General features: G+C 41.7%; 1 protein-coding gene across 5 annotated transcripts in view; it reads right to left on the bottom strand.

Annotated features, from left to right (window-relative positions):
* Positions 1-13,566, bottom strand: part of LOC115227454 (X-linked retinitis pigmentosa GTPase regulator) — a 45,197-nt gene that overhangs the window by 5,774 nt on the left and 25,857 nt on the right. For 2 of the 5 annotated variants that reach the window (XM_036500699.1, XM_029798285.2), the window contains exons 11-16: positions 11,456-11,609; positions 10,838-10,929; positions 10,648-10,716; positions 4,035-4,196; positions 2,457-2,583; positions 137-466 (exon numbers count right to left, since the gene is read on the bottom strand). In XM_036500699.1, the coding sequence (XP_036356592.1) occupies positions 137-466; positions 2,457-2,583; positions 4,035-4,196; positions 10,648-10,716; positions 10,838-10,929; positions 11,456-11,609 (934 nt within the window). Of the gene's footprint in view, positions 1-131; positions 467-2,456; positions 2,584-4,034; positions 4,197-10,647; positions 10,717-10,837; positions 10,930-11,455; positions 11,610-13,566 lie in introns of all 5 variants that reach the window. The other 3 variants (XM_036500701.1, XM_036500700.1, XM_036500698.1) reach the window with 3 other exon arrangements.

Genomic DNA, 13,566 nt, shown 5'->3' with positions numbered 1-13,566 from the left:
CCACTCCAGCTAAACATGTTCATTACTGCTCCACACACGTTCACTTTGTACAAACCACCACAAATAACTCTAGAAAGTTAGGGGTTTGTCCTTTCTCAGTTATTAAATTCATAGGACAAAAAAATAGAAATTTTACTTTTTTGTTTGTTTTTGTTATTCTTCTCTAAATCTTCTTCTTCATTTTCTTTTTGCACTTCCTCCTCCTCCTCCTCTTCATCCTGCTGACCTTCAGCAAGTTTCTCGTCTTCCAGACTCCTTTTTTCATTTACTTCAACTCCTTTATTTCGCTTTTTGCCTTTTTGCTTTTTATCCTTTTTCTTTTTCTTCACTGAAGAATCTTTGTTGTTCTCTTTCGCACCATTCTTGTTCTTCTGGTTTTTCCTCTCATCTCCATCTTCACCACTTACCAATTCCTCTTCACTGCAGGAAATTTCCTTAATTTCATCTTCACTGTCTTCTTTCTTTCCTGAAAAAAAAAAAAAGGAACATTAACACTGAACTAAGATAAGACTCTTCATGCTAGTAGGGTGCTAAGAGCACCATCCAAGCGGGATCGTTGCCAGAGCAGCCAACTGGCTCCATGTCGGTGGCACATAAAAGGCACCATTCGAGCGTGATCCTTACCAATGTCGCCTTACTGGTACCTGTGCTGGTGGCATGTGTAAAAAGATTCAAGAGAGGTCATTGCCAGTACCGCCTGACTGGCATGTAAAAAGCACCCACTACACTCTCGGAGTGGTTGGTGTTAGGAAGGGCATCCAGCTGTAGAAACTCTGCCAGATCAAGATTGGAGCTTGGTGTGGCCGTCTGGTTCGCCAGTCCTCAGTCAAAATCGTCCAACCCATGCTAGCATGGAAAGCGGACGTTAAACGATGATCTGGCAACTGACTTGCTAGACACCCACAAAATTGTCCCCATCTTTCCAACAACAACCTTGGACACCTTTTTGAATGTTAAACATCAAATACTTGTGGACATGCTTACAAAATCAGAAAACAACAGAGCACCCATGACTTTTGGAAATATTTTTTCACACTGAAGCACGGAATAAACTACCTGCATCAGTTGTTAGCTCTCGAGGCACTACATCCTTCAAAACTTCCATGCTTTCATTCACCAAAAGGACACCTGATTCCTCCTTCCCACTTTCTTTTTAAATTACTCATTCACTGTTCACTTCCTGCGCTTTATTCTCTGCACTTTTGAATACTTTTTTATGATGTATTGCAGTACACCTAAACACTGTATACAATAAGTTCACGATTATTATTATTATTATTCATCGTTTAACGTCCGCTTTCCATGCTAACATGGGTTGGACGATTTTGACTGAGAGCTGGCGAACGAGATGGCTGCACCAGGCTCCAGTCTTGATCTGGCAGAGTTTCTACAGCTGGATGCCCTTCCTAACACCAACCACTCCGAGAGTGTAGTGGGTGCTTTTTACGTGCCACCGGCACGGGGGCCAGTCAGGCGGTCTGGCAATAACCTGGCTCGAATCTTTTTACACATGCCACTGGCACAGGTGCCAGTAAGGTGACTTTGGTAATGATCACGCTCAAATGGTGCCTTTTACATGCCACCGGCACAGAAGCCAGTTAGCCACGCTGGCAACGATCATGCTCGGATGGTGCTCTTAGCACCCTACTAGCTCGGGGCTCAAGTGCCAATAAGGCAACACTGGTAACGATCAGACTCGAATGGTGCCTTTTATGTGCCACTGGCATGGAAGCCGGTTAGCCGCTCGCCATATAACCATACCAGCGCAGTCGTCTCTCTTGCACACCACATCTGATGCTTCTTAGGTCCAACTTTTCTCTCAAGGTACTTACACTCTGTATTATTATTATTATTATTATTATCATTACCCCTAACCCACAGCCAGACACAGGGTTCTTGTGAGAGGTAATCCCTGAGCAGCTGAGCAAGGCGAACAGGAGGTAATTATTCTGACTTGTTCAATGACAGGTGTGAGGAACTAAACACCAGATCCCCTTAAACCTTCTTCTCTTAACCTGTACCCTCTCCCCTCTCTCTCCATTATACAAGACAGGACTGGTCCCCCACCCATCCACTCTCTTTCTATGACATTATCCCCCATTTTCCCCGAACTGTGCTTTGCTATTTCACCTTCTAACCCTAACCCAAAATAATACAAGACACCAGTTCTAGAACCATTGACCACCACAGAATATATTTGGTAGAATTGGTAGCATGCTGGGCGAAATATTCACTGACATTTCATCCGTCTTCACGTTCTGAGTTCGAATTCTGCCGACGTCGACTTTGCCTTTCATCTTTTCGGGGTCGATAAATCAAGTACCAGTTACGCACTGGGGTCGATATAATCAACTGATCCCCTCCCTCAAAATTTCAGGCCTTGTGCTTAGAGTAGAAAGGATTAGGATTAGGATTATTAAAAATAAAATATAAAACCTTCACAGAAATATTCCAACCTTTTTCTTCGATGGTTTCTTTTGAATTTAGATATTTTGGTTGTTCTTTATTTTGACTCTGTAGATTGGTTTCAAGCTTCATTGGAATGGGAACATCTTTCAGACATTCTTCATTTTCTATTCGGTCCTGGAATGAGTTATTAAAATAACAATATTGAATCCAATCAACAGGTTGAGAAACAATTCGAGGATATTCTTTTCTAACAATCATCAAGTTCTTTAAAACAACCAAAAAGAGACGGACAAGATGCTTTGTCAATTAAAGATGAGTTTTTTAAAAGGTGACAACTGCAACAGTGACATTTCTAAGAATATTAGCATTAGGAAAGGCATTCAGTTGTAGGAACCATACCAAGACATTGCAGCATGATGCAGCGCTGAAATCCAGGCAAAGCGACTGACAACATAATGATGATTATGACTATAACACACACACACACACACACGGCTCGGGGGTTAGAGCATCAGGCTCACAATCGTGGAACTTCAGAGATACCATCAAGGCAACCCAATGCAACAAGGGCAATCTCAGAATTATGGAAGCTCTCCTTATAAACAAATTGAAACCAGCTGTTAAGAGCAGGAAAGAACTACATGAAGCAGATTAGGGGCTATAGCAACAGCAGTCCTCCGCACATATCACCTTCCTCCCCGCTTCTGTACAACAAACTTTTTCCAACCACTGCTTTTCCAAATGTCCTGAAGAAGGGGTCTCTTCACCTCAAAATAGAGAAACACAAAGTAAAAAGCACCATCCGAAGGTGGTCGATGCTAGTGTCACATGACTGGGACCCATACTGGTGGCACATAAAAAGCACCCACTACACTTTCAGAGTGGTTGGCGTTAGAAGGGCATCAAGCTATAGAAACTCTGCCAGATCAGACTGGAGCTTGGTGCAGCCTTCTGGCTTGCCAGTCCTCAGTCACACCCTCCAACCCATGCCAGCATGGAAAGTGGACGTTAAACGATGATGATGATGATGATATATAAATATGTATGTATTTGGCCGGGTTGGTTGCAGTTCTATTTTCTGAGTACTTAAAGAATTTCTCTAGATATAGTCTCATTTTGAAAGACTTTCTTCTAGAGCCTGTACAAGTCTTGTACTCACTTGTGTTGGTCATCTGGACTCTGGCTCTGAAGACTATGCCTTTGGTTAGACACTAACTTCTTAAAGGACAGCAACTTTGATCTTTGAAATTGCATTTTGGGTTATCTCTTTCTGCGGCACCGTCACTTTTGTTTAGAATCTTTGTTTTAAGCTGGTTTATTAGAGAGGTGAAGAGTTTTTTACAGCAAGAATAGCTAACCTTAAGCAGTCTTGTATTGAAGATTCTATGCCATTTGTGGTTGGCTGGAAAATGCCTAGAAACTAAATTTTAAAATTCTTTACCTACATTAGTTCCAACAGTAGCGCTGAAGGACGGATTGAACCACAGAACCTTTATACACACACACAGTGATTAAAACATTAATCATCAATCTTTGGGAGTAAAGAATGAATGAAATCTCAACATTCATTATTCACAATAACGTGATTAATTAAAAAAAAAACAGTCAAAGTTGGAAATCTTTACCAAAGTGACTCCATTTGACAGAGGAACTTTCTGTGAATGTTCAGTTGGAAGATCTTGTTTGTTAACGGTGAATTCTTTCTCAAATATTTCTTCGGTGCCGTTGAGTGACACAACATCTGGAAGAAGTTCTTTTACTGAATCGTTTTCTTTTTGTGCAACAATCTTAAGAGAATCAGAGGTTAAAAAAGTTTGGTTTTAATTCAGTAATTAAGCAATTCTGCAGCTCATTAGCTTGTGCAATTTGTGATTAAAAACGAGCTTACTAAAACAACACATGAGACAACTGGCATTGATCACTATGACAGCTTATTGATTTTTAATCAATAATATGGTGGTTCCACAAACCTGTTTCTCTGCAGATAATGAAATTGGGAGGGATTTGGAAAGAATTTCATTGGATATACTTGTTGATGGAGGACTGAACAACACACACACACACATACATGCACTGCTTCACCTGGGTCCTTGGATTGTCATCTGCATTCACAACACTTCATCAACCAAAAGGCAGGGAAAGTTTTAGTGAAGGAGTTCTTCTCTCCAAAAGAAATCAAAGCTTCAAATGGTGCGACACGATGGCGTATATAATTTGAATGCTCAGCTGCTTTCGTTGTGACAAAAAAAGCAAATAAGTTACCAAAACTTTTGACTGAACAAAATATTCTTTCTAAATATTATTTAGTACTAGCAGTATCGCCCGGCGTTGCTCGGGTTTGTAAGGGAAATAACTATATAAGCATTTTTAGAGATGTAAAGTATAATAGCCATCTCAATATGGCTAACCACAAAGGGGGGGGGGGGTTACTGTAGCTTTTTACGTTCTGAGATTTAATAATAAATTTTTAGAGAGTTACTTCCCTTATATGTGCCAAAAATGCATTAAAAATGGGAAAAATTGATGGTAAATTTTTTTTTAAATCGTAGACGCGCGCTAATACCCAGAAGGGCTCGATATGAATCACGACTATAAGATACCCGGTTTTGGTTAAACTGCACCGCAAAATGTGGGAGTAGTTAGGAATCTAAATCGTAGGAGACAAACAGCACACAACCTCTCTTTTATATATAAAGATTACGCTGTGTGGTTGAACACTTGCCTCAATTCCCTTACCTGGTCCTTTGCCGGCTTTTGCTGAGTTCAATTTCTGCAGGTAACTGGTTCCATTTCCCACTGCACCCCACACACTGACCTCAAACTGAACATCAACTGGGGTGTGGTGGGGACAGGAGGGAGTAGGAATCAATTATGTCACCTGACTGGCAAGAGGGACTCTTAAATGTCCGAACTCTTCTGCCCCCTGCCCAATTAAATACACACACACACACATATATTTCGAATCACAATGGACCCATAAAGGATGAAGGCATATCAATGTGAAACCTGCCAATAATTGGCTGCACAGAATTATGCAGAGCAGACAGTGAAGTAATGCACTATCCAAGCCCCATAGGGCCTCAATGAAATATGATCCCTGTTGTTCGGTAATCTGCAACTCCAAGAGTATTCCAAAATATCTACAGAGAATGGAACCTCTGACGTGGCATAAAAGAAGAGAAAAGATGAATGAGTCTTCAGTGTTGCTACAAGTGTTTCGTTAGCAGATTTTAATCAGCATAAGAATAATACAATTAGATTATGCAAAGCATTATGCAAATTTCTTAAATATTGATATTCATCATCATCATCATCATTTAACGTCCATTTTCCATGCTGATATGGGTTGGACGGCTCAACTGGCGTCTGGGAAGCCAGGAGGCTGCATCAAGCTCCAGTCTGATCTGGCAGTGTTTCTACAGCTGGATGCCCTTCCTAACGCCAATCACTCTGAGATTATAGTGGATGCTTTCTACATGCCACTGGCACAGGGGCCAGAGGAGGCTGGCATTGACCACAATCAGATGGTGCTTTTTACGTGCCACTGGCACGGAAGCCAGTCAAGGCGGCAATGGCATTGGCCACGTTCAGATGGTGCTTTTTACGTGCCACCGGTACAGGAATTACAACTACAATTTCCATTTGATTTTCATTTTGATGTTGATGTATTTGACTCAATAGGTCTCCTCAAGCACAGCAGGTCGCCCTACAATCCAAGGTACTTTTCAATAGTCTGGGGATGGTTATGCAAAACTGGTGTAGGATACAGCCGTGAACTCACTTTATTTGCCGGGTCTTTGCAGTCACGTTCGAAGGTCGTGCTTCACAACCTCATCCCATGTCTTCCTGGATCTACCTATATGGATATATATATATACACACACACAATACATAATCTTGTGTTCTTTTATGTTTCAGCCCTAAGGTTGTGGCCATACTAGGGCACTGCCAGTCAGGTGTGGGGGACTAGTCAATTACTTCAACCCCAGTGATTAACTGGTACTTACTTTATTGACCCCGAAAGGATGAAAAACAAATCCAACCTTGCTGTAATTTGAACTCAGAACGTAGTGATGGGTGAAATACTGCTAAGCATTTTGCCCAACGTGCCAACGATTCTGCCAGCTTACATACATATAAGTGGATGTTAAAATGATGATCATGATGAATATATATTTATCTATCTATCTATCCACTCAGTTGAAGTCGACTCTCAGTTACTTGTTGGATCAGTGTCCTCCAGTCAGTTCTATCCTGGACCGCTTCTTTCAGATTGGCTATGTCCATTCCGATATCACTCTTGATGGTGTCAAGCCAGCGGGTTCTTGGTCGGCCTCTTCCTCTCTTGCCACTGACCATTCCGAGCATGATGTCCTTCTCCAGGGATTTTCTCCGCGTAATATGACCGAAATATGCCAATCTATGCTTGGTGATCCTAGCTTCTAGCAACGTTTTCGGCCTGATCTGCTTAAGAACTTTTCCATTGGTGAGCCTCGCTGTCCATGGAATCCGCAAAAGTCTTCTCCAACACCAAAGCTTGAATGCATTAATTCTCTTCTGGTCAGCTTTCTTTAGTGTCCAGGTCTCGCATCCATATGTTGCTATTGGGAAGACAATTGCATTCACCAATCTGCATTTGGTAGTGAGTCTGATGTCTCTACTCTTCCAGACCCTGCTCGTGCTGACCATTGCCTCTCTGCCTAGTACTATCCGCCATCTTATTTCTGGAGTGCAGTCACCATCTCGATTTATTTTGGCGCCAAGGAAGATGAAGTCATCAACCACTTCGACCTCTTCATTATCGGTCTGATGCTGATGTTTGTTGTGGCTGCTGTTTATCTAGCATCACCTAAAAAGCGCCCATGCTGGTGCCACATAAAAGGCACCCAGTGCACTCTGTGGAGTGGTTGGCATTAGGAAGGGCACCCAGCTGTAGAAACCAAGCCAGAACAAACAATGGAACCGGATATAGCTCCCACCTTGCCAGCGCCTGTCAAACTCTCCAACCCATGCCAGCATGAAAAATGGACATTAAATGATGTGTGCATGTATTTGTAAAATTTCAAGTGAAGTTTACTGAGTTAGGGTTAGTAGACATTTTCAAAATGGCAATAATTTTTGGAAAGAATCAAAGACTCTTACATGCACAGAGTCAATATATTCTCAGCATTCATCGATATTAAGCAGGAGCAGTTAGTAACCAATAGCAACGACAGTTAGCTTTATGTTAATGGCTGTAAAGTACTGCTAATATTACTGGTACTATGGAGTAATAAATTCTATTTACAATATTAGTAACCATAGTGGTGGCCTGTGACTGCAGAGATGTTTTGATGAGTTGGATGTTGTAATAAAAAAAAGGGTTTTAGATTAAATACTGTGGCTTCGTTTCGGGATAGAGACCCATCCAGCCATCATCAATTCTTCATCCTGATTTTCTACTTCCCTTCAACCTTGATGTCCTGCAACTTAATCTCCACCATCTTTTCTCCCTTTCCCCCGCTGGGGTAACCAATTATCCCCTCTACAACAAGACACTTGTTCTTGTCCCCCTATCATCGTCTGGCATAAAACTAACCCTGCCTCAATGTCATCCACCCTCTCGGTAGAGGGATCTCACCTCACAAGTCACTGGTACTGGGGCCACATAAAAAGCACCCAGTCCACTTTATGGAATGGTTGGCATTAGGAAGGATTTTTACCAGTAGAAACCATGCTAAAACAAACAGTGGCGCTTGATAGAGTCCTCTGTCTTGTAAGGTCTTGTTGAAGCATCCAACCAATGCTTGTCTGGAAGCTGGAAGTCTAATTAGGATGACACAATACCCCTGTGTGTAATAAAGGGTGGTTAAATGGGTTGAACATCCACCCCTAAACCACTGCCTCAGAAACCCAAACATGGCCAATGATGGAAGAATGGACATACACTGATGAAGACAAAGAAATGTCATCTGCTTAAATTACAGCAGGTTTTTAATTAGGTCAGATGTGTGGAACAGGATTAATTAAACAACAACTGCAAATTAACACTCTTTACATTGGTTCGTTAACGCTGTGATATAGCAATGCCTTTTCTACATAAAGATATATTAATCCCCACTTAAAAGTGGATGTTGCATTTACAACACAAAGTACTGCATTATTTACAAGAGAACTACTCATATGGAGTTGTGGTGCATATAAGCACTCTTGTTTATATCACTAGCAGGAGATAATCAGCTACTATTGCCACTGGGACCACCAGATCATGTGATTTCAGCCTTCCTTAGCCTTGTCAATGGTAGACACCCAAAGCTAGAAATAGCAGCGATTCCTCTGTCAGTAATATACATGGAATTCCAGTATCTAATCAGGCACTGCAGTTGCAAATAGTCAGTGGTTTATTAAGAAAATAATCATTAATGACAGAAGTGGTAATAATAGCAAACGGTAACATTTATCCCCACTTGGAAGTTGATGTTGTGTCAGAACACAGAATACTGAGTTATTTACCATGAGAGAACCTCTCATATGAACCTATCCTGGCAGCAATAGCAGAGGATTATCTCCTGCTAGCGATATAGACGTGAGTGCTTATATGCACCGCAAGTCCATAGGAGGGGTTCTCTCATGGTAAATGATGCAGAATTTTATGTTCTAAGACAAACCTCCACTTTTTTAAGTGAGGATCAATTTTACATTTTGGCATTAATACTGGTTCTGTCACTCTTAACTATTTCTACATAATTTCAGCACTGCTGGTGCCATGGCTGGCCATTCCTTGTACTTAGCACTTGGAAACTTCTGTCAAATAATTTAACAATTTGATAAGATAAGGTCCTTAACAAATCTCCAGCCCTTGATAAGGTAAGGCCCTTAACACATCTCCATCCCTTGATAAAGTAAGGTCCTTAACACATCCCCAGCCCTTGGTAAGGTAAGGTCCTTAACACATCCCCAGCCCTTGATAAGGTAAGGTCCTTAACACATCCCCAGCCCTTGATAAGCTAAGGTCCTTAACACATCCCCAGCCCTTGATAAGGTAAGGTCCTTAACACATCTCCAGCCCTTGATAAGGTAAGGTCCTTAACACATCCCCAGCCCTTGATAAGGTAAGGTCCTTAACACATCTCCAGCCCTTGATAAGGTAAGGTCCTTAACACATCTCCAGCCCTTGATAAGGTAAGGTCCTTAACACATCCCCAGCCCTTGATAAGGTAAGGTCCTTAACACATCTCCAGCCCTTGATAAGGTAAGGTCCTTAACACATCTCCAGCCCTTGATAAGGTAAGGTCCTTAACACATCCCCAGCCCTTGATAAGGTAAGGTCCTTAACACATCCCCAGCCCTTGATAAGCTAAGGTCCTTAACACATCCCCAGCCCTTGATAAGGTAAGGTCCTTAACACATCTCCAGCCCTTGATAAGGTAAGGTCCTTAACACATCCCCAGCCCTTGATAAGGTAAGGTCCTTAACACATCTCCAGCCCTTGATAGGTAAGGTCCTTAACAAATCTCCAGCCCTTGATAAGGTAAGGTCCTTAACACATCCCCAGCCCTTGATAAGGTAAGGTCCTTAACACATCCCCAGCCCTTGATAAGGTAAGGTCCTTAACACATCTCCAGCCCTTGATAAGGTAAGGTCCTTAACACATCTCCAGCCCTTGATAAGGTAAGGTCCTTAACACATCCCCAGCCCTTGATAAAGTAAGGTCCTTAACACATCCCCAGTCCTTGATAAGGTCCTTAATGCCCCCCTCCACCCCCCCAACAAACATGCTGGTTGGTTGTTTGGCTCAACTGTTGACCTATGAAAAACATTTTCAGTTTGGTTGACTGTTTAACCCCAAGTCAGTGCTGATCGAGTAGATCTGTGATTAAAGGCAGTCCAGTCATGACCATCTCACCTTATTTTAGAGACAGTGTATGGTGGACTACATTATCCAATATGTCCTTCCTACTTTTAGGATGGTAGGGTATGACTGGAGGGGATTTGATTGCTATTTCAAGTCAGGTTGAGCAAACAGGGCAGAGAAATGATGATGGTCAAAGACAACTTGTCATTATCTCCTGACTCAGGTGTGTGTGTGTGTGTTGTAGTATATATATGGACACACAGGCAGCAGCACACTTTGGATATCTCAAAGTAAGGAAACCCAGTTAGAAATGCTAAATTTACTTTTCCAAATAAAAGCTATTCAGAAAAAAGCCAAAATCCGAAAGGTTCTTCCTAAAAAATGCCATGCATTGTAAGACAAACCTCTTTTGGTTTAAGTTTTCTAGGGGCTGGCTTCGGTGCCAAAGTTTTGGAAGAATTTCTCATTGGTGACTACAGAATATAAAAGTAGAAATACTGATAGGGTACGACATCAGTAAAGTCTTGGGGAACAAAATGGGTCGAAATCTGAAAAATATCAATAAAATTATATTTTTTTTATTATTCTTCTCACCTCGCTAATGCCTTCTGCCACTTTTTCTGAATTTACTGAATAATTTTCAACCTTTTCTTCAGATTCTTTAAGATTTTCCGTCAAACACTTCCCTGCAAAACAATGAAAATTGCTCCACATTTTGTGATTCTTAATAATTCTAATTATTATTTGACTCTAAATATATTTCTTTCAATGCCATGATTTGGTCTGAAAGCAATTTGGTTGTAATTAATTAATACACACACACACACACATATATACACATACATATACAAACACACACACACAAATACATACACACATACATATACATACATATATACACATAAATACACACATATATACACATGAATACACACATACATATACATACATATATATACACATACATACATACACAACCTTTTCTTCAGATTCTTCACACATACATGCATACACACACATATATATACATACACATACATACATGCATACATACACACAAACATACATAAATACACACACATATACATCCATACATACACACAAACATACATACATAAATACACATACATACGCACAAACACACGCACGCACATATACACACACACATGCACACACACACACGCACACATGCACACACACACACATACATACCATTTGGTAGGGTTCCGTCCAGCTGTGGAATGTGATTTTCTTCTGAAGATGGACAAAGGACATTTTCAAGAGCGGATGATGCTAAAAGACTTCCAGGCTGACTTTTTCCGGATAACGAAGGAAGTGTCCTGTTCAGGGAAGAATTAGTACTCTCCTGTAAGAAGAGTGTACAATTAGTACAGACTCAGTGTATTGTTTAAGTAAGCAGATGGCGTCCCTAAGTAACTGAGCTCATTGACTCCTTCGTTTACTCAATTAATTAGTCACATCTACTCCTGTACAACTTAATTGAAATGACTGGGTGCTGAGGATTTGGCACGACTGACCAGAGATTCAGAATGGTTTGGTGAGAGTAGTTTTTGGCACTGGAGGCCAACATGAACACACATGCACACACACTGCAACAGAAATATGCCTATACAAAGAGAGGGACATTACAATTACCCTATCATCATGATCATTTAACATTTGTTGTCTGTGTTGGTATCGGTTGAATGGTTTGATCGGGTTGGCAAGGCTGGAAGGCTGCAACAGGCTCCAGTCTGATTTGGCATGGTTTTCTATGGCTGGATGCCCTTCTTAACACCAATTATTCCAAGAGTGTAATGGGTGCTTTTACGTGCCACTGGCACAAGTGTCATTTGCATGATAGCGGAGTGCTTTGACATGCCACCGGCACAGGTGCCATTTGTGTGACACCAGTATCTGCCACAACTGCAATTTTGCTTGGCTTGATGAGTCTTCTTCTTCTTCTCAAGCCCGACATAATGCCAAAGGTCTCAGTCATTGCCTCTGTGAGGCGGAAGGAACTCAGCCACTTTTCCTCTGTTCTTTAAGTACCACCAGCATGGGTGCTAGTTACCATGACTATGATTTCACTTGACTTGACGGGGCCTCTGAAGCACAGCCAAAGGTCTCGGTCACCAGTCATTGTCTCTGTGAGGCTCAGAGTTCAAAGATCATACTTCACCACCTCATCCTATGTCTTGCTGGGTCTACCTCTGCCACAGGTTCCCTCCAAAGTTAGAGATCGGCTCTTCTTTACACAGCTGTCCTCACCCATATGCATCACTTCACCATACTAGCACAGTCATCTCTTGCAAACCACTTCTGATTCCCAACTTTTCTCTCAAGATGCTTACACTCTCGTACACGCACACTGACATTGCACATCCAGCAAAGCATACTGGCTCCATTTCTTTCAAGCCTATGCATGTACTCAGCTGTCACAGCCCATGTTTCACTGCCATGTAGCATGGCTGTTCACACACAGGCATCATAAAATCTGCCTTTCACTCTGAGAGAGAGGCCCTTTGTTGCCAGCAGAGTTAAGAGCTCTCTGAACTTTGCCCAACCTAATCTTATTCTCACAGCTATGCTCTCGGAGCATCAACCTCTACTACTAACTTGGTTACCTAGATAACAGAAGCTATCTACTACCTCTAGCTTGCCCCACTAGCAGTTGAAGGAGGCTATTTTCTGCACATTTTCAGTATTTAATGTACCTGTGCACCTTCCACATACAAAAGCTGGTTTCCGTGTTAACCTTCCACTGATATTGCTGCACCTTTTATGTGTCCAAAGCTTACATTTGGTGCATCTTATGGAGTTTCTGCCAACACCTTTTCTACAGATTGAACAGAGCCATCTACCTGAAAAGATTTGTGATCTGTCTGCCTTCCTATTTACTACGACTTTGGTTTTAGCTAGGTTAATGCTCAGGCCCTTTGAGTCTAGACCTTGCTTCCATACCTGGAACTTCTCTAGTTTTGGTAGTGATTCATTTATAAGAGCAAGGTCATCAGCATAGAGGAGCTCCCAGGGGCAGCTTGAATTCCCCTGTTATTGCCTGGAGGACTATGATGAACAAGTGGTGGGGTTTGCACTGATCCTTGGTGAACCTCTACTTCTATCTTGAATTCTTCGCAGCACTTATTGCCTACCCTCACCTTACTGGTAGCAACTCTGTACAAGGCTTATATGGCTCTCACCAACCACTCATCTATCCCTAGTTTCTGCATTGACCACCAGATAAGGGATTGGGGGACTCTGTCAAAAGCTTTCTCCAAGTCAACAAGGGCCAAGTACAGAGGTTTATCTTCGGCTATGTA

This window comes from Octopus sinensis, linkage group LG2, assembly GCF_006345805.1.
Source record: "Octopus sinensis linkage group LG2, ASM634580v1, whole genome shotgun sequence".
NCBI classification, from domain to species: Eukaryota; Metazoa; Mollusca; class Cephalopoda; order Octopoda; family Octopodidae; genus Octopus; species Octopus sinensis.
This window is presented reverse-complemented; position numbering and strand designations above follow the sequence as displayed.